General features: G+C 52.5%; 1 protein-coding gene, 1 long non-coding RNA gene and 1 other non-coding gene across 3 annotated transcripts in view; 1 reads left to right on the top strand and 2 right to left on the bottom strand.

Annotated features, from left to right (window-relative positions):
* Epha10 (EPH receptor A10) overlaps window positions 1-16,471 on the bottom strand; it is a 37,532-nt gene extending 21,061 nt beyond the window's left edge. The window contains exons 1-6 of the mRNA XM_055611273.1: window positions 16,201-16,471; window positions 14,241-14,305; window positions 11,910-12,588; window positions 5,889-6,044; window positions 5,107-5,457; window positions 750-883 (exon numbers count right to left, since the gene is read on the bottom strand). Of these exons, the coding sequence (XP_055467248.1) occupies window positions 750-883; window positions 5,107-5,457; window positions 5,889-6,044; window positions 11,910-12,588; window positions 14,241-14,305; window positions 16,201-16,306 (1,491 nt within the window). The 5' untranslated portion in view covers window positions 16,307-16,471. The remainder of the gene's footprint in view (window positions 1-749; window positions 884-5,106; window positions 5,458-5,888; window positions 6,045-11,909; window positions 12,589-14,240; window positions 14,306-16,200) is intronic.
* On the top strand, window positions 5,372-12,446 carry LOC129679820 (uncharacterized). Its single transcript, XR_008720587.1, has 3 exons — window positions 5,372-5,434; window positions 6,878-6,973; window positions 12,398-12,446. It is a non-coding gene; the product is annotated as an uncharacterized LOC129679820 (long non-coding RNA).
* Window positions 13,129-13,232, bottom strand: LOC129680017 (U6 spliceosomal RNA). Its single transcript, XR_008720615.1, has one exon. It is a non-coding gene; the product is annotated as a U6 spliceosomal RNA (small nuclear RNA).
* Window positions 16,472-21,433: the final 4,962 nt, after the last annotated feature.

The following is a 21,433-nucleotide window of genomic DNA, read 5'->3' as shown; positions in this document are numbered from 1 at the left end:
GGGACTGTTTGTTCTATGGGAAGAAGGAGATGGTAGTTCAACTCTAGAGGCTGGGCAGGAGAAACGCTATAAATTCAAGGTCAGCTAGGGCTATTAGCAAGACCCTATCCAGAAATAAAAATAGCTTTATGGAGTCGATGATGAGCATTGTTTCTTTGTTTATTGTGTGTGTGGGTTTTGTTGCTGTTGCTGTTTTTATTTGTTTGTTTGTTTATTGTTTGTTTTTGAGACAGTCTCTCTATGTATCCCTGGCTGGCCAGGAACTCACTATATACTATGTAGACCAGGCTGGTCTCAATCACAAACATCCATCTGCCTCTGCTTCAGGACTGCTGGGATTAAAGTCGTGCGCCACCACGCCCGGCCGAGTACGTATGAATTTAACATACATAAAGATGTATGAATTTAATAAATGATGCACCACTCACACCCTTTTAGAGTAAGCCACAGGGATGCAGACCCACATTCTGGAACACACCCCTCCAGCCTGGCCTGTGTTCCTTTCCTTTAGGAAAGGGTTCGGCAGATCGGATCTGCAAGTTCACCTAGGCAAGCAGACCCGCCCCACAGCGAGCTCTTAATCTCCCGCTAAACCCTAAACCAAGGGGGTGAACTGGAGCTGTGCGTGAGGAAGGAGACAGGAGGAAGGAAGGGGCCTCAGAAGGCCACAGCTGCTTTTGGAATGACTGAGGAACAAGGCTGAGGAAGGCAGGCAGGCCAGCATCCAAGCGACTGCCGACGGGACTCACCTTCTCGTAGTAGCGGATCTCATACTCGGTGCCATTGGTTCCGGGAGCTCCAGCAGGAACAGGCTCCCGCCATGACAGGGACACGCTCTGGGGCTCCACGCGGTCTCTGCGGATTTCATCCTCCTCCCAGGGTGCTGAAACGAAGCAGAGCGGGATGTTCCTTCTGGATTCACTGACCACAAGATCTGGGTGAAGGTAGGAGGGGTGGGTGGGGCATGCACGAGGGAGCAGGGTTAGATGTGGGCGTGGCCTGTGGGTGGAGATGGGGATTGTTGAGGGGGCCTGAGGGGCAAAGTCTTTGTGGGACCAGAGGCTTAGGGAAAATATCTGGCCAAGGCCTCTCTCACCTTCATTGCCTAGTGGGAGGGAAAGCCCTACTTTGCCTTCCCTCTACCCAGTTTCCCCCATCCTGCTTGCTTCTACTCCTTCAGCCTCATTCTGTGGTTTGAAGACATAAGAGAGTGTGCAGCCTAGACTGGCTCGTTCACGGTGACTGGCTGCAGACAAGCAAGGGTTAGAAGGAAATCACCCCGACCGATAAAGCACCAATGTGGGAAGCCCACAGCGAATGTCACGCTCAAGAGTGAAAGACTGGAGCGTGGTGCCGTGGTGTCGACTATAGAAAGGCCAGGATGCCACTCCCTCCGCTATGGTGCTCAAAGCTCTAGCCAGAGCAACCAGGCAAGAAAAACAAACAAAAGGCGGACCCGATTGGGAAGACACAAAGGCGTCTTTGCTCTCGGAAGGCATAATCTTAACATGGAAAACCCTGCAAAAGAGCTCCCGGAGGATTCTCGGAGAACCAACCTCACAACACGAAGAACTGTCTAGGAAGAGCTTGGGATGAGACTGGACACAGTCAAGGGCTTGATCAAGTTCACCAGCCAGGCGGCTGCTGACCAGAAATGTCCTGTGCTGGCAAGAGTCTGTGAATAGTGCAAAAAGCAGCATCAGATTCCGGGACTCTGGGGAGATGGGAAAAATAGCTATCAGATAGCAGAGGGCAGAAGTGGAGGCAGCACACACGGGGTCTGCCCTTTGACGTGGGCTTTTGACAAGGGCTTCCGGTCTCACTGGGTATACCTGTCCAGTAGGCCCTGCCTCTGCCCTCTTGAATTCCAGTGATGCCTATGGCTATAGAAGGAGCTGAAACTCACAGCTGACAGCTGATGGTTAGTATAGGGGACAGGGAGGGAGAACCATGTTTTTAATCTCTGTAAAGCCAGTGGGACTGGATGGACCCAAGTGGCTGGAGTGAACCCTGGGCCCCGCTACCTACAGAGCAGTACTATCTCCCGTCCTAAAAATAACTTGAAAAACCCTTTAATCTTTTCCCCAGTGCCTGACCCTTTGAAAAAAAAAAGCAGTGTCTTTGTGAGCTGGACAATAGCAGCCTGTCACTCCACGGCTCAGCTGCTTCTAAGGAGAGTACTCTCCCCTGCCCCCAGCAGCGCCTCAGGCTGAATTCACTCAGACCTGGCATAAAAGTGAAAGAAGTGATGAAGCTTCCCTAGGAGGTGGTAAACCCCTTTGTAGACCCAGATGGGGGCAGAGACAGGGAGAGGCAAGAAATGTCATGTTTGAACTTCGTTAGTCAAGAGTGTCAGACGGCCAGGGGATCCACAGTAGGACATGGTTCCATTTTGGCTCCTCAGAGAATATACCAGATGAAAGGCTGATAGAGACTGAGAATGAAGTCCTGGGAAGATGGCTCAGTGGGTAAAGTGCTTGCCATACAAGCATGAGAGTCTGAGTTCAAATCCCCCCCCCCAAAACCGTGTAAAGCCTTTTGATATTAGGAGTTCTCTGGATTCAGCCAGGTGCCGTGGTGCACACCTGTAATCCCAGCACTCAGGGAGGCAGAAGCAGGTGGATCTCTATGAGTTAGAGGCAAGCCTGGTCTATAAAGTGAGTCCAGGACAGCCAAAGCTACACAGAGAACCTCTGTCTCAAAATACGAGAGAGAGAGAGAGAGAGAGAGAGAGAGAGAGAGAGAGAGAGGCTCTCTGGACAGTCAGCTTGGCTTACGGGGATATCTTTTCCCAAACAAGGGAGACAGGTACACTGATGGGTATCCTCTGACCTCTGCATATATGTGTGTATACATATATACATATATATGTACATATACGCACACACACTCAATCATATATGCACACACTCAAAAAAAAAAATCTGAGACTCAAAGTAAAACCTCAACCTGAGCCCCAGCTGTCCAGCTGTAGATTATGGAGGAAGTCTACCAGGGCCCAAGTCAGGCTGGGAAGAGGTTTATCGCCTGTAAAAAGACACCTATGGCTGGGTGTAGTGGCACATACCTTCATTCCCAGCACTCAGGAGGCAGGCGGAGCTCTATGAGTTGAGGCTAGCCTGGTCTACAAAGTGAGTTCCAGGACAGCCAGCCAAGACTACTCAGAAAAACTCTGTTTTGAAGAAAACAAAACAAAACAAAACAAAACTCTGATCAGAATCCAGGCAGCTGACATGTGATCACACCTGAAATCCTAGCACCTGAGCAGGGGGGACTGCTGCGAACTCAAGACTAGCTGCTAAAGAGTGTGGCCTTGTTTTCTTTTTCTAAAGGGGTGTGTGGCTACAGTGCTTACTGCACCCACATGAGGTGTCTCTCAGCTGCCTGTGATCAGTTCCAGGTAGTTTGTGGTCTACCAGGCACAAAACATGGCACACAAACACACATTCGGGCAAAACATCCATAAACAGAAAATAATGAAAAAAAAAAGGACCCTGTATATATCTATAACAAATATACTAAGAGGGTTTTATAGAAATAGTCATAAGTATAAAAATGTGGCAATGTATACTTTTTTTTTTTTTTTTTTTTTTTTTTTTTTGAGACAGAGTTTCTCTATGTAGCCCTGGTTGTCCTGGAACTTCCTGTATAGACCAAGCTGGTCTCAAATTAAAAGATTCTGATCATCTCTGCCTCTCAAGTCACCACTGAAGGACTGGTGACTTGACCACGCCTGGCCATACTTTTATTTTTTTAAAGATTTATTTATTATGTATACAATATTTTGTTTGCATGTATGCCCTCACACCAGAAGAGGGCACCAGATCTCATTATAGATGGTTGTGAGCCACCATGTGGTTGCTGGGAATTGAACTCAGGACTTCTGGAAGAACAGCCAGTGCTCTTAACCTCTGAGCCATCTCTCCAGCCCTAATACCTCTATTTTTTAAGACAGACAAAGTCTCATCTGGCCTAGACTGAGCTCATACTCACTATGTGGCTGAGAATGATCTTGAACCCCTGATACCCCTGCCTCTATTTTCCAAGTGCTGGGATTACTGGCATGCCTCTTTTTGTTTCCCTTCTTCCTTCTTCAGTTCTGGTGATCAAACCCAGTGCCTCAGCGTGCTAGGCAAATCCTGCGACCACTGAGCTGCATTTCCAGGCCTTGAATTGTTCAAAATGTGAACGCAACAGCAAGGGTTAAGTCTCAATAGAGACAATAAAGGACAGAAGCCGTCCCAGAAACCCAGGTAGACTGGGAAATATCTCTCCAAAGTCCTAAGAAAGGGATTAAGAGCTGAAAACGATAAGGGAAGCGACAAGGTGTGAGGATCAGAAAATGGATGTACAGCCTAAGGCTTAAAGATCGGCTTAAGAGATACAGCGGGAGTTCCACTCAGAGCAGCTGCCGAAGAAAAACTTTCCCGGGGATGGGGAACGAAAGTGGGCATCCAAGGGCCCACCGCGCCCCAGCCAGACCGGGGGGGGGGGGGAAAGAAAGCCATATCGGCTGCGTTTTCATTTCCATCGGCAGGCTAAGCGATCATTCAAACACCCCCGTGTGCGCACAGCTTCACACCCAAGGCCCTCAGAAAAGAATGAAAATCACCCCAAGCCTCGCTGGAAACCCAGCAGACAGGGTAGTGTCACAGAAGACGGGGGGGGGGGGGAGACGAGGGTCACACGCCAATCAAGATAGGAAAGGCTCAGCCGCTGCAGCACGCCGTTATCCATCTTGCAAAGGGCACTCGAGGGATCACTTGAAAGTGTGCACCCGAGGAGAGACAAACCATAAGTAAATGTCAAGGACTTGGAGGGTGTGGTATCAAAGGTGTCGGTTTGTTGTTGTTGTTTTTTTTTTTCCATCCCACTCGAGACTCAGAAATGGGGAGCGCGACATCTCCGTTCGCCTGCGTCCGGACCCTGTGTGCATCCCTGCTTCTTCAAAGGGTTGGGGGAAGGGGACACTCCGTCTCCACCTTGGGGGCCGCGGAGGGGGGGAAGGGGGTGCGGTCACTTCGGTTCCTGAACGCCCTGAGGTGCATGCGGGGAACTGCGGCCTGGGGGTGAGGGGCGGGTCTCCGATGGGGCGCGCGGCCTTACCCCCGGGTCCGGTGGACACGGTGACCTGAGCGTAGGTGGCCCCCGCGGCGGCCGCCGGGCCCGAGACGCCGTTGAGCGCGGCCACGCGCACGGTGTAGCGCGCGCCCGGCCGCAGGTGCAGCAGCGTGGCGGCGCGTTCCCGCAGCCCGGCCTGGCGCGGGACGAAGGCCACGCGTGGCCCGCAGGGTTGGCACGCGCCCGCCGGGCTGTCGCGGCCGCAGCGCAGGCACAGCAGCGAATAGGTGACGTCGGAGCGGCCACCGGAGTCCGCAGGCGGCAGCCAGCGCAGCCGCAGCGCCAGTGGGGAGCGGCTCAGGCTATACTGCAGGTCCCGCGGCGCCGAGGGCGGCCCTGCGACAGGGGGGCGGCGCTGAGTGGGACCAGGCGGGGACGCTAGAGCGCGGGGCATGGGGGCGCGGACACCCGGCATGGGGAGCGGTACGGAAGCCATCAGCCTCATGGGAACGTGGGGAGCAGCGCGGGGGACCGAGATGAGAGCATATTGAGGGGACCGGGATGGGGACACGGTCACAGCCAGACTCAGGAAGAGATAGGGGAGTAGGGAGGGTACTCCCCAGAAGGCCCACCCACAGGGAACTTTGACCTCAATCTGCACCCTTCTAGGCCCCTTTAGTCCCAGGCCCGGATTCCCAGACCCACCTCAGGCTTCCCTCTTTACCCTGTCAGTCCAATTCACAACCCCTGTCCCCTCCCACCCCCATCTCAGTAGCAGGCGGGTGGATGGCGTCCTCCTTCCCCCGGCCAGGCAGGAGGGCACTCACGGGTGCAGGAAGCTGAGGGCGGGTCGGTGGGCGAGCGAGCATAGGTGTCCTGGCATACGCAGAATGTAGAAGCATTCTCCAGGGCCAAGCTGTGCTCCGGGCACGGTGAGCAGAGGGGCCGCCTTGGGGACACCTTGTAAAACCCTGGGGGACAGGCTGTAGGAAGGGGCTGGTGAGAAGTCGCCTCCCTGACCGTGCCCTACCCTGTATTCTTGCTTTTCCTGGACTAGGGTAGGGAAAGTGGGGTGCCTGGTCATGACAGACGCTGTGTGTGCAGGCGGGAGATAATGACTTAGTTCACTCCCGTTAATACCTTTGACTTCAGTCTCCGTGGCTAAAAAGAGGAAAGTGAGGCTGGGAGAGGTTAAGCTGCCTAGTGGCCCACAGTTGGTGGGATTCCCACTGAAGCCTGCCCCTTTCAAAGCCCTGGCGACGCTGCCCTAAGGTCAAAGGTCTTGGTGTGAGCAAGAGAAAAGAAGGGTGGGGCCTCTAAGGGCTGGGCCCTGATACTCAGAGACAGACACACAATCCCACTTACACAGACAAACAGAGAGCTAGGCAGGCAGGTGTCAGACAGACAGACAGAGACAGAGAGGCTGGACTCCAGTTTGGAAGCAGAGCTGGGCAGGTGGAGGGGCGGGGCTGGCAGTCTTCCAATGGCTTCCTAGATTAGTCCTGGTCTGCACATGTACTCAGGAGCCTTGCTGCCCTCATCTGCGCTCACACAACCCGGAGCACAGCTCCTAGGAGCAGGCAGGAGCCCAGCTAGGTGGGGTGTGTGTGTTGGGAGGGTCGGTTCCTAGCTGTGCTGAGTCTGTGTCACTCACTCCCTCGCTGTGTGGCCTTGGGCTTGTTGGGTAATCTTTCTGAACCTCTGGTAGAACACCTGCCTCAGCAGGCCCTCAGGAGGTCTGACTGAGATAAAACACTGATAGGACTGTATGGACGCTCTCACAGTGCTGGTAGTAACTACCGTTTCTCCCTCTCAGGCTGGAAGAGGGATCAGATAAACACTTTATCGACAGACAGACTGATTGAAACAGGATCCCATGCAACCTGGGCTCCAGCTAACCGTGTAGCTGAAGGTATCCTTGAATTTTTGTTCTTCCTACCTCTCCTGAATGCTGGGATTACAGGCGTGAGGTGGAGGTGCCTTGCTCAGAGGGAGGGAGGGTTTGCTGTTCTAGCTGTGGTCTTCGTGGTCCCATCGCAGGCATTTTGCGGTCCTCCCTACTCTGAGAGGCACTGTCTAGAAGAGTGGCGTGTTGAAGGACAGACACAGAAAAGGATTCCCTACCAGCCAATACCTTCCTTTCTTCAATGTCAAAGTCAGAAACTCAGAGGTCACCTAGTTCAACAGCCACTGGTCTGGCACTGCAGAGATTTTTTTCCACCAGCTTTGCACGTATGCCTCACGATGCCCCCCTTCTCAGGCTGCCTTTGCCACCAGATAGAAAACAGAACGAAGGTAGGAGCAGCCCAAGTTGGGTGCTCTGTGTAGAGTCAACTCTGTTACTACACGGGGGCGGGGGGGGGTCCCATTAATCTGTACAGGCTCAGCCAGCAGGCAGACCCATAAGAGAGCTGGTAATGGGTTACCAGCCCGATGTGCTCCCTAAAGGGAAGCCAAATGTCGTTGATTCTTATGGTTGTTAGAACAGGACCGAGAACCCAAGTCACTAAAGAAAGAGTGGGTCCCTGGGTTGGCGTATGCCTTCTGATCCCAGCACTCAGGAGGCAGAGGTAGGTGGAGGTACGGAGGTTTGAGGGCAACCTTGTCTACAGAGTAAGTTCCAGAACCTCCAGTGCTACACAGAGAGCCCTGTCTCAAAAAAACAAAACAAAACAACAACAACAACAACAAAGCAAAATAAAAAACACCCAAAAAACCATAATAATAATAATAAAATGGAGTGAAGAGATCTTAACTTTGTCTTCTCCTCTGGCTTTGAGAAAGTGTTCATTTAGTCTCAAGAGTTCCTTGGATTGCCTGAAGGCACCCGTGCAAACCTAACCACTTCCATTTCTGTCCTAGCCTTCTATAGCAGCCCCCACCATACCTACCCTGAGCACTGCAGACAGCTCCTGGCTCCTGACCCATGATGTCTCACACCCACTTCCTCCCGGCAGCTGAGTTATGTATCACTCCACAGTCCAGTTCCAACAGCACCTCCCTTGGGAAGTTTGCCGTGGATTTCCCCCCACTCCTCCACTGCCCTGGGTGGAAGTGATGCCATTATAAGCGACTTTCATCTGGTCTCAGCCACGGAGAGGGAGCATGGCACAAACCATAGATCTCTGGTCTCTAAGCATCCACAATTTTATCATCTGCTGTGAGCCAGGTGTTTTTCCAAGCTTTGAAAACACACCATGAAGTAGACAAGAATCTGACTCCCCCCACCCCGTTACAGCCGCCTCCACACCTGGCAGAGCACGGAGAGAGGGTGAGAGTTAGTAATTCCTCCAACATCTGGCTATGGAAACCAAGAACACCTCCATCTGACCCACATATCCTCTCCTTCAGTCTACGTGGGGACAAGCCACCCTCCGTTTGAGGACAGCTAGCCATCTCCACTCTGGACCCCCGCCTTTCACCCCTCCTCAATGTCAACATTCCATCTGTCATCTCCCTTACTGGTCTTTTGCAGCCCTCTCTCTCTGCTGCCTCTTTCCAGTGATGTCACTAGCGGGTGGAGTGGAAAAGCAATCCATTTCCATGCAGGCATAAGGGCTCTGGCTATAGACTATTTTAAAACAATCCTAAAACTGACTAAAAGTTGTCCTGCTTTTTATTAGCAACATGCGTCAGCACTTTTAACCCACGTCAGTAATAAAACACTCCTTTCTCTTCAACAGATCATTCCGCAAACACACTCGGTATGCCACAGGCTCTCTTTCCAAGTGTATAAACAGGCTTCTAGAGTCCTGGTGGGGGGCGGGGCCCTGGAGAGATGGCTCAAGGCACTGGCCCTTCTTCCAAAGGTCCTGAGTTCGACTCCCAACAACCACATGGTGGCTCACAACCATCTCTAATGAGATCTGGTGCTTTTGCCTGCTGCTGAGCCCCCTATCCCATCCCGTCTTCACCACTCAAGGATGACTGCCAACATTTCAGACCACAGTTCACAGTCTGCCTCCTGGACTACAGTGTCCACCTTCTTCCGTCTGTCCCACAGCGTTCCCCCACTTCCTTTTTCCGCCCTTGCAGCTTGACTGGCCTTCTGAAAATATAAATCTGAGCATGTTGATGTTCCTCCTCATTAGCCTGAAGCATAGAGTTTTTATTTCATCATTCACTCATGGCCCTGCCCCACTTCTCACACTCCTACGTGCCCTCTGCAGCAACCACACTGGATTACTTATTTAGTACCAACCACTATGTTCCCTTTTGTCACAATGCCTCTGCAGAATGTTCTCAGCCACCAGGAAGAAAAACCTCCCTTTTTTTTGGGAAAACTCTCCCCATCCTTAGAACTGGGATCTCTGTGCGTATGACTCACACCAAGCCTAACTGTCAGCTTGACATCTAGGAGAGAGAGAGAGAGAGAGAGAGAGAGAGCGCTGCTTCTGGGCACAGCTGTAAGGGATTGTTTAGATTAAGGTTAGCCTCTGGGAACGGCTGTGAGGGATTGCCTTGACTGGACCAACTGAAGTAGAAAAACTCGTCTTTTTGTTTTTTTGTGACAGGGTCTGTTTACATAGGCCTGGCTGTCCTGGAGCTCACTGTGCAGAGCAGGCTGGCACTGAGCTCACAGAGATCGGCTTGCCTCTGCCTCTTGCATGCTGGGATTACAAGAGCCATTCCTGAGCAGGAGCCCTGGACTTTATAGGGTAGAGAGAGCCTGAGGAGCACTGGAAGGCCTGCCTTGATTCATTGCTCTCTGCTCTTGACTCGGTCTATAATGATGTGACCAGTTCCCCAGGCCTCTGTGGCTTCCTCACCGCAGGAGATGGTAACGTGGAATTCTATGCCAGATAAATCCTTTCTCCTTTCAGCTGTTTTTGTCAGGCTATTTTATCATAGCAGCAGAAAGGAAACTAAGACACATGGTCACCCAGTTCATTTCTGCTGACCACTTACCACATCCCCCAGCCTGCAACGGCCCCCCGGGGCTGCTGAGATTAATGCCTGAGCTCAGAAACACAGCTGTGTACACACGTATTTCAGTAGACTACAATAATACAGGCATAGAGGACTCAGGGAGAACTGGATGCTTGGGACAGACAGCTCAGAAAGATTCTTGCTTGTGAGCTTCATATTAACCATAGTTTCCCAGGGAATAAAAGGTTGCATCCATCACAATACATCTCGTATCCTCAGCTCCTCTGAAAGGATGGTTGAATAAGTAGGAAAACAAGGGTCCTGGTTAGCTTTAACTGTCAGCTGGGGGATTTCTCAGATCAGATTGGCCTATGGGATGTCTGAGGGGGTTGTCTTGATGTAGGAAGACCTGTCCACTGTGGGAGGCACCATTCCCTGGTCAGGTGGTCCTGAGCTGCATAAAAAGCTAAGCATTTCAGCCAGGGAGCAGTCTTCCTCCACGGATTTTGCTTTGAGTTCCTTCCCTGACTTTCCTAAATGATGAACTGTGATCTGTAAGCTGAAACAAACCCCTTCATCCCTTGTTTTGTTTTTATCAATGTTTTTTATCATAACACCAAGCTTAGCCACTTCCTCTGTTCCCTACCACTCTGCAGCCATGTTATAGCACATATCACTTTCTTATGACTTAAAAAAAAAAAAAAATCTTTGCTCCTTTCTAAATAGATGTAAGCTTTTCAAGAGCCGGGGCAGTGGCTGGTTCGTTTCTATTGCCCTGATACCCAGAAAAAGACCTGGATTAGAAAGTGCATGCATCAGGGGCTGGAGAGATGGCTCAGAGATTAAGAACACTTCTGTTCTTCCAAAGGTCCTGAGTTCAATTCCCAGCAACCACCTAGTGGCTCACAACCATCTACAGTGAGATCTGGTGCCCTCTTCTGGTGCACAGGCGCACATCCAGGCAGAATGCTGTATAAACAGTAAATAATAAAAATTTAAAGAAGTGTGTGCGTCCTTTGGTAACAAGATGGCTCAGTGGGTAAGCTCAACTGCTGTCTAGTTTGACCACTTGAGTGCAATAGCAGAACCCACAGTAGAAGGACAGAGCTGATTCCTATGGGCTAGCCTCTGACTTCCACTTGCCTTCTATAGCATGCACATTCTCTCTCTCTCTCTCTCTCTCTCTCTCTCTCTCTCTCTCTGTCTTTGTCTCTCTCTCCCCTCTCTCTGACACACCACACAGAGATAACACACTCCTTTGAATTTTCTGACGGAATGCACACTCTTGGTCCCACTCCACCTCGTGGCTTCAAAGCCACGAACCCAGGGAAGCAGCAAACATCCCAGTGACACAGAGGTTCTACTTCAGAAAGCTGAGTGGGATCCTGGGAGCCACGTCGTGCAAGCTGCCACTCTCAGGCTCTGAGATGTCCCCTGCCAGCCTCACTTGAATGTGGTCAAGGGCCAAGTCCCTGAAACACTAGCCTGAGGGTTGGTCTGCCATGGAGCAGTAGATACCCAGAGCCGGGCAAACCTGGATTCCAATCTTAACTGCCCATTTCCTAACTTTGCAAGTGATGTGGGCACTCATCCCTTTGGTAATGGGAACCTATCATTGTCTGAAATACAGGTCTCTGCATTTTTGTTTTTGCTCGTTTGGTTTGGTTTGGCTAAGAGAGCAACTCACTATGTATAGCCCAGGCTGACCTCGAAGTCACCATCTTCCTGGCTCAGCAGGTGAGGGCTGGTTTTACAGGCCTATGACACTACCCCTGGCTCCTGGTGTGTCCTTACGTGGGATCAGATTCACCTTTTCCTGTCTGTCTTGGCTAGGTCCACTAGAAGCTGCACAAAAGGCCCCGGCTCCCATCTCCTCCCACGGCCTCTCCACTTCCACTCCTGCCTCTTCCTCTAGAGCGCAGTGTCCTGCCATCTGCCTGCGGCGTCCCCATCCCATCCCTCCAGGTGCCCCCGGGTACCTTCGCAGAGGTCACCACGTTCCTGGAATCCAGCACTACAACGGCAGCGCCCCACGGGCACCAGCCACTCGCCATCCGCGCCGCAGTGCATGCGGGGAGGGCTGCCGGGTTCCCCCTCCGAGTGGGCCACGCACGTTCCGGCCACTTCCACCAGCGTGGAGAAGGCGCTCTCCGCTGCGGTGGCGGGGAAGGCGGCCAGGCCCCGCACCGTCGCCCCGCACTGCTTGTAGTAGACGCGCACGGAGACCAGCGCCACGCATGCGCCCACGTCCTGGAAGGCCAGGTGGAAGCCTGGCCGGCTGAGGGGACCGATCTCACGCACCTCCGTGTTCAGCTTCATCTTGCGCTCCCCGAGGTCGCCCTGCGTGAAGCTCTCGTCAGCCGCGATGGTGTCAATCTTGCGGGGCCGGTTGCCTCCCAGGCGGGGACGCCCCCGGCCCAGGTCGGCCTCCGTTTCTAGGTAGTAAGCGTTGAAGGTCTCTTTGCAGGTCCCCGCGGCGCCAGGGATGCTGCTGCAGTCGCGGAGCGTGAACTGCAGCTCCACGAAGATGCGCTGCCCACGGCCGCGGCCGATCCAGCCCGTCTGCAGCCAGTTGTCCTGGTTGGGCTCCAGCACGTTGCACACTTGGTACGTGCGGATGGGACGGTCGTGTTCGTCCACGCCGCTAATCTCCTCCCACTGAGGCAACAGTACAGAAACGGACACCTCAGAGCCTGGAGCTTGCCCGCCTTTTTCCCTTCCCCTGCCTTCCAGCCCCCTGCCATTATAAGCCCCCAAAATGACAATATAATGGGCGAGGAGACACTTCGGAAATGAACAATTCTGATCCGTTTTCTTACTTGCCGGTACCGGGGATTGAACCTAGGTCTTTGGGCTTGCTGAACAAGCACTTTATGGCAGATCTTTTTTCTTTTGACATTGCATCAACTAAGTTGTCCAAGTTGGCTTTGAATGAACTCTTTGGTCAGTCAGGCTGAATTTATATTCCTCCTAACTCAAACTTCTGAGTAGCTAGGCTTACAGGCCTGTGCCAGGAGGCCGGTTCTAATCTTTTTCCTTTTCTCTGTTGTTTTAAGAAAGGGTCTCACTCTGTAGCCTAGCCTGGCCGTGACCTCTCAGGCTGACCTCAAACTCACAGCTGTTTTCCTCCCTCAGCCTCCAGGGTCCCACCCAGGCTTGCAGGCATGAGCTGTCACACCTGGCTTCCTCTTTTCCTTGTAAACTTTGTGGCATTTCTTGGATTTGCATGTTGTCCTTGAGCAGGGGCCACCTGGTCTTCCCTGGATCATCCTAATTTTAACATGTGTGCTGAGAAACAGGACCGATATTTGTTTTTGTGGATGAGGAAGATGAGGTTGCAGAGGGAGAGCCCTTTGAACAGACGGGCAGAGCTGGGGATGGTACCTAGCATCCACTCAACTCTTGGCCCGGTGACCTTTCCACCCCACCCCACCCCACTTTGTCAATAACCGACAGCTACTTGGAGGTCTACCGTGTGTGAGGTAATGGCCCACACACATTTTTGTTCCTGGACACAGCCAGTTCTCTCGTTGATTTACTTGGCTGACTAACTGAAGACTTGGTATTTCCCAGTAAGGCTACCCTGGCTTGACCCCGGGGTTCTGGAGGACCCCGCTCTGTGCTGCATCTTTAAAACTTCTTTCACAGGGGATGGAGGGATGGCTCAGAGGTTAAGAGCACTGGCTGCTCTTCCAAAGCTCCTGAGTTCAATTCCCAGCAACCACATGGTGACTCACAACCACCTATAATGAGGCAGAACACTGTATACATGATAAACAGATAGATAGATATCTAGATAGATAGATAGATCTTTTTAAATAATTCTTTCACAGGGTGCCTGAGATGCCTCAGTAGGAAAAGGCACTTGCACCAAGCCTGACCTGAGCCTGATCCCCAGGACCCACATACTGGGTGAAGAAAACAGATTCCCACAGGTGGTCCCAACCTCCACCTACGCACCGTGGCACCAACACTTATACGCACATACATAAACACGGTAAATAAATTAAAACACCAGTAAGTTATTAAAGATGTTAGAATGTTCACAGTTGCATTCTGTGTAATGTGCTCTGCTCACATCTCCCTATTATTCTCTCTTCTGCCCTTCTCCCTAGCGCCAAGACACTTCTTCCCAGCAAGTCCCCTCCTACGCACGGGTCTCTGTGTGTGGCCCACTGATCTAACTAAGGTGTGGGCGGGTGGGGAGACTGTGTGGTACATCTTGGTCCTAGGTGAGCGCAGGGTGTAAAGAGGCCGAGTCTCGGCCTCCTAGAGGGTCCTTGAGGGTGGAGGGGCAGTTTAACACCTACCCCGTTACTTGGCAGTGTAGTCCAACCCAGCTCAGCCTGGGAGGCTTTGGAGTCCAGGAGGACCACTGAGAAGAGGGAAGAACACAGATGTCAGAAAGCCACACTGTCACGTTAGGAGGCTGGGATCCATTGCTGGACTTACCCAGATAGCTACAGGAGGGGATGGGAAACAAAGCAAAACTCCAGAGGATCTGAGCGGCTCAAGTCCAGAGAGGGGCAGCCACAGTGATGAACGAAGGCACCTGTATTCATTCCCTGAGGCCTGGGACAAGTGCCACAACCATCGTGGCTATGGCCTCTCCTCCACCTTCAGTGCCTGATTTCAGCCTCTGCTTCTATGGCCGTGTTGCCTTCTCCTCTGGCTCTGAGTCTTGTTGCCCTCAGAGGAGGACTATTGCAGTTGCCCTGGAACCCTTTATGCAATCCAGATTCATCTCTTTATATCAAAATGCCCAGCCACACTGCACCCCCATCTTAAGTTAACATTAACAAATTCTGGAGATTAGGACATGGCTTCCTTCTTTCCTTCCTTCCTTCCTTCCTTTCTTTCTTTCTTTCTTTCTTTCTTTCTTTCTTTCTTTCTTTCCTTTTTTTCTTCTCGAGTTGAATGTCATTACCAGCCTTCCACCAGCTCCATGGCAAATACTCTAAGGTCGGTTTTCACATTAGGGATGGAAGCCAGTGACCGCGTCCACCCTCTTCACATTCCCCAAATTATATTAACTGTCAGCTAGCAGGAGGAAGTTAGTGGATCTGGGAATTCTTGGGTGCACCCCAGATCCACTCAGATCTGAGGTCAGTCTACCAGACACAAAGGGGACCAAAGCCTTTTCATTTGCCTCGAAGGGCCTCTGGTGAAAACAAGGTGGAGAGGCTACTCAGCAACAAGAACCATCAGAATTCTTTGCTTCTCTACTGCCTTTGAAAAAAGGCCATGGGTCCCTACACACATAACCCATGACTCTTTTCACTCCCTCCCTACCGGAAAAGCCTGGAGTCACTTTATTCCCTCGGGATGTGACAGATCGGCAGCCTACATCCTCAGCTGGGCTCAGAGAAGCCTGGGTCTGGAAAGCAGAGCCTTCAGCTTAGAGACAGGAAGCCAGGCCATCCCCAAATCTCAGAAAATTACTTCCCCGGAGTGGTAAGGAAAGGGGGAGAGCCTCCAAGAGGGACTGACTCTAGAGGCAGCCGAGACGGTGGGCAAGGCCTCGGACAGTGCGCTGGGTTTTCCGTCACCGACCGTGCTTGGGAATTGCATACTGGAAGGCAGATGCCATCCCGCGCCAGGACAGACCCTGCGGGCAGAGTCTGCTCCAGCATCTTGGGGCTCTGCACCTGGTTGTCACGCCTCTGGATTCAACTGAGCATGCAGCTCCAAGAGGAGTGTGAGCAGAGGCGAGACTCCCGGAGCTAACGTCGCCAACAGCCCCAGTTCCTCCGCAACGCGGACCGCGCACGGTGGGCTCGCCCGATTCAGCACTGCGGACAGCTCCACGGGCAGCACTTCAGGCAGAGCCCGGACTCTGCCCCCGCGATTAGCATCCAGCCTCCCGCTGCCCACCCCGCGATCTCCCCAGGCCCCCGCTATTGGTCTCCATCCCACCTCATGCTCGGGTCTGGCCGCATCCCCTCGGTTTCTCTGCTCCCTTCGTCTCCCCGCCCCCACGTCTCCCATCCCCAGTCCCTCAGCCTGTTCGTCTCACCGGCCCCTGAACTGCTGCCTCGGACTCAGCCTCTTTCTTCCCCAGCCTCCTAGGTCTCCAGACCCAAGCTCCTCGGTACCCATCTCTTCTCTACCGCTCAGGCAACCTCCCCTCTTTCTCTACTTCTTTCCCGCCCCGCCGCCCGCTTGCTTCAAGCCTCTCCACCGAGTCCCCCTAGCCCTCCAACTCCCTATTTTTTTTTTTTTTTTTTTTTTTTTTTGGCATCTCAGGATCCCAGATACAACCCACCTTACCTTCCTCGGCGGTCCCGGGCCGCCCGGGTCCCAGAAGCAGAGCGAGGCAGAGTGGCATCAGGCAGACGAACAGGCGCAGCGGGTGTGGACCGGGGCCAGGCTCCATCGTCCAGAGACGGAGCTGTCAGTGCGGCGGCGACTCCAGCCTCGCCAGCCCAGCACCGCCGAGCAGTGCCCCCAGACCCCAGAGCCGACCGAGGGCGGAGTCTCGCCGGTCACCATCATCCATGGGGACCAATCGCTAGGCGTCGCCGCGGGAGGTCCACCAATCCCCGGCAGCAGAGAATAGGGAGGTGGGGTTTCATAGGCCAGGGGCGGAACGCCCAGCTGGAGGGGGGAACCAAGGGGTCCCGCAGAGCTCCAAACCGTGGGGGTAGGGCGGCCCTGAGCGCTTGCGGGGCTGCTGGAGAGCGAGACAAGCTGGCGTCGGTGGACCAGAGACCCTTAAACCTTAGCTCTCGGCGTCCCGGGAAGTAGGCGCTGTGGGCGTGGCTTACGGGGGGGGCGGTCCGCGGGGAAGCGGTGACACTTGCAGCCTCTTAGCTAGCCACCGGAGCACGCAGGACTTGCAGGGGGTCTCCGAGCCTGACATCCTGACCTCAAGCTCTGGGGAGCTGTGGTGTCTCCCGGCCCTTGGCCACTTCCTGCGTCTGCGGATCCCGGTGTTTCATGGTTCGATCCCTCCTCCCCCGCCCCACCCCCCAGCCCTCATCACACACACACACACACACACACACACACACACACACACACACACACACACACGCAGTGGTCGGTCCCAGGAGCTGCTTGGGAAAAGGGTCAGGTCGGAGGGAGACAGGGTCCCACCCTCCCAGCACCGCTTCCGAGGCTGGGAAACCATGTGGACGCTGAGGTGGGGGCAGTAGCAAATTTTGCACGAACAATCAGCTTCCCAGCATCTTGCTGCTGTTGTGTCCAGACGCACGAGCAGCATACCCCCACCACCTCTGTCTACAGTCCGTTCAGGCTGGGGTTCCCCTCGGGGCACCCCGCTCTCCCCACCCCAGGAGGAGAATGACGAGAAACGCAGCACGGAGAATCTGAGGTTCCTGTCAAAGAGGCGGAGCAGTCCTCGAAGAGTTCGGCCGGAGCTGGAGAAGCCGCAAGGAAACGTGGGACGCGACCTCTATTTAATGAAGGTCACTTGTGTGGATGCTGGCGGTTTAACCGTTCGGTGAGGTGGCGAGGGCTGGGGCCCTCCAGAACGCAGGGGGCAGCTGAGCTTCACCCTTTGAGCGTAACTTGAGGGGAGAACGCCCCACCCACCTGGTGGCTTTCCACCGGGGCCGAAACCCCTTTCTCTTTAGGGGTCACAGCAGCCAGAGAAGCCCGGAGTGTGAGCGCGAGCCACACAGGCGCTTGGCTGTGGGCTCTGTGCGTCTGTGCATTTTGCCGAGATGTGTACTCCTCGCCCCTCCCGCTAACACTCCGCGGGAACGGCGCTCGGTGCTAAGGACACCTCGGTGAGCCTTGGGTCTCGGCCCCGTCCCATGCTTCTGGGCACCGAATGTAAAGGCAATTCATGGTATCGTGGATCACTAGCCATTCACAAGCCGCTCTCCCGTGCTATCTCTGTCTCTCTGTGTCTCCGTCTCTGTGTGTGCGCGCGCACACGGAACTTGCTTACTACAGATACAGTTGCTGGACAGTGGGTGGGTGGGGATTGGTTTCCTTCGCTTCTGGGAAGAAAAGGTCATCAGGAAGGGCTGGGCTGAGACGCTGTAGGAGACTGAAGCCCGCTGAGGAAGCAAGAGGAGGTGTGGCCTCCGTCTCGTTCCCAGAGACAGGCTGCGTCCCTGAAATAAGACCTACCTGAAGAAAGGCTCCTGTATCCCCCCACCTTCCTCCCATCTTCATTCTCCTCACGCTCCGTTGCCCCTCCCCCTCCCCCCAGCGCTGGGAGATGGTATTTTTAGAAGCTGCCTAGAGACCCAGGACTCCTTTCATTTCAAAATGAGACCTCACTCCACCAACCCTCACACTCCCCCTCTCTTTAAAGCCAGGTCCTATCCCCCTTGGCAGTCGGTAAGGAATCAGGCGGGACTTCTTACACGGGCTCCAGAGACCTCAGCCCAAAGCTTTTGACCCTGGGTACAAACACAAAAACGCTGGCTCCCCCTGAGCCACGGGGGTGGGGGTGGGGGGGAATCTTTCAGGAGCCAAACAGATGGATGATACGAACTGGATAAGCTACACAGGATGCTCACAAGACACTCCTGACTGTGGGGAGACTCCATTGCATGTACCGGGGAGAAGTTGCCAGAAACCCTAGGAATGGGGGGAAGAAGAGTGAACTAATCCTCGTTCTTCCTGTGAGCAATTCATTTACACATAATAAAATCGGAGCAGAAAGGCCCTCATGTTTGCAGACATATGCGAATCAGCCGGATCCAAGGGAGACCCCCCTCTTCCAAGAGCTGCAGAACACATAACCCCTGGTGAGGAAATTCTGCAGAGCACCCTACCGCTCTGCGCCCCCATGTCCTTCCAGGGAGCAGGAAGGGCTTTGTCCTGAGTTTCCTTCTGCAGTATTGGTTTTCTGATGGAGGAGATGACCTGCTCTGTCCAGAGAGATACTCCCTGCCTCTGTGAAACCAGACTTTCCACACTTGGAAATCCTTTCAGTAACATGGAAGTTGAAGTTATGACAAAGTTGGGTCTGCATCCTGGAAGACCACTTGAAATTATTTTCGGTGTTGAATTAGCTCTCACGGTCCCTACAGGTTTAATGCTGTGTGTGGCCTTAGAAGGCAGCGAGGTAGAGGAAGGCTTCTTCCCATCATGCCTCAAGATGATACTCCCATTAACCAAACCATTATTTTTTTTAATTATTCATTTATTGAACGTACACGAGTGCTTTATCTGTATGTGTACCTGAACTCCAGAAAAGGACATCCAGATCATATTATAGATGGTTGTGAGCCACCATATGGTTGCTGGGAATTGCACTCAGGACCTCTGGAAGCGCAGCCAACACTCTGAACCAAATCTCCGTTATTTATCATGGCCTTCAGAAGTGTTAGGAACCAGTCAACCTACAGGCAAGGTTAGAGCCTTCTCTGAAATAGCTCTGAGGACAGGGGACCCGAAAGGGGGGAGGTCCCCAAAGGGAGATCCTGGCCATGGTGCTGAACCGTCAGCATCCAGGAGTTCTTTGGCAGGGTTTCTGTCCGTGGTTCTGAACCCAGCCTGGACACTTCAATTTTTGCTTGTGCTTGGACTTCTCAAGCACAAGAATTGTGCTGCATCTTCATATTCAGGCTGCATATTTATTCACTTTGAACTCTTCCTGTTTGTAACCAAGACTCTGTGACATGTGTGGCTGGTGTCTTTCGGTGCCAAGCAGCCTTTATTTTCTGAAGTAAAAGATGAGGGGTCCAGAATACACTTGGTAACAACTGTTTTCTCTTCCATTTCTCTCAGGCTCTTTCTTGAAGTACGATGGGAGGGACAGAGGCTTCCTCTACATCACTGTCTTAACGGGCCGTGACATAAAACCTGTACTGACTGTGAGACCCGATTCAACACTGCAGATAATTTCACGTGGTCTTCCACGATGCAGATCCAACTTTATCATAACTTTCATTGGTCTGGTTTCTCAGATGTGGGGTGGATATCGCTGGACAGAGCAGACCATCTTCTCCATGAAGAAAACTAACCCCACACAAGGAAACTCAGGGCAAGTCCTGCTCTCTAAAAGGTCATGGGAGCGCAGAGCGGTAAGGAGCTCTATTCCACAAAGGGACATCTTCATTTGTTGCCTTCCTTATTCATTTCCTGTCTACTTCCCTGGCCAAAAAAAAGTTGTCAACATACCCAAGATAAATTGCTTTCTGAGGTAATTGATTCACAAGTAAAAATAAAATGAAGTTATAAACAAAAAGAAACTTTAGACAGGGTCTCGTGTAGACCAGGTTGGCCTCCAGTTCTCTATGTAGCTGAGGACAACTCTGAGCTCCTGGTGGTCTTATCTCTATCTCACAAGGGCTGAGAGTACTAGCATGTGCCATGACTTCCAGCTTTAGGAGCTAAGATTAGTATGTGGCCCAACTCAGTACTTGGCACATAGGCTCGGTTATAACGTTATTCAACTCCACTGTTAATTAAAGTCAAAATAGGAAAGAAAGAATGAATAAGGAAGGTTAAGTGGTGAGATAAGAGAAAAGACAGAATTAGATAAAGAATTGTAGAAGGGCTGGCTCAGCGGTTAAGAGCACTGACTGTTCCTCCAGAGGACCCAGGTTCAATTCCTAGCACCCCCAAGGCAGCTCACAAACGTCTGCAACTCTAAGATCTGACACTCTCAAACAGGCATACACACAGGCAAAACACACACACACACACACACACACACGACTTGTAGAAGAAAAGAAGTGGGAGATAAAGACACAGCTGGTTGAGATGAGCGGTTAGAAAGCAAAGAAGTCTGAAAGAAATGGACTTGGAGAGGTGGAAGTGTCATCAGGACTCACCTGGCCAGCTGCCAAGTGGTATGAGAGGTGACATTTACCTTGGTGAATTCATCAGGATGCAAGCTTATGAACTCGACACAACAGCATTAAAAATGAGTCTATGTATCTGGAAGATGGAAGCTGGCCACATTAGCTCAGCATCCACCCGGGTGAGATTAGAAACAATACTTTAATTTTTGGTAAGAATTTAAGCTGCCAAGAAAGTCAGAATTGTGAGACAATATGCCTGCCGCATGCTCTCCGATAGGAGGAAGTGCACAGGGAGTTGGTCTACGGTGCGGAAGGAGCTGTGCGACTAGGAGGAAGGGGCTCGAGGCCTCTAGGGTTGGATGACAACAGATTCTGATGGCCTCAACCCTCCAGATTTCTTGGCTGGCCCCTAGCACAGAGCATAAGGTGTAGCAACAGGTGTTTGTCTGAGTGGCTTGTTTGTTTGCTTGTTTGTTTGTTTGGATTGGATTCACAGTGTTACCATTTAACAGGGTAATATCAATTAATAAAAAAAATTGTAATTCCTGGATCAACAAGATGTAAAGTAAAGGCACTTGATGCTAAGCCTGAGTTTGATCTCTGGAACCTACATGGTAGAAGGAGAGAACAACTCTTATTACATTCCTCTGACCTCCATACATAAACCCTGACACGCATGCATCACCGCTCACTCATTTATCCATATATCATACACACATACATCACACACACACACACACACACACACACACACACACACACACACACAC

The sequence above is a fragment of the Psammomys obesus genome, unplaced genomic scaffold, assembly GCF_907164565.1.
Source record: "Psammomys obesus unplaced genomic scaffold, mPsaObe1.curated_primary_1811, whole genome shotgun sequence".
Lineage (NCBI taxonomy): Eukaryota > Metazoa > Chordata > Mammalia > Rodentia > Muridae > Psammomys > Psammomys obesus.
This window is presented reverse-complemented; position numbering and strand designations above follow the sequence as displayed.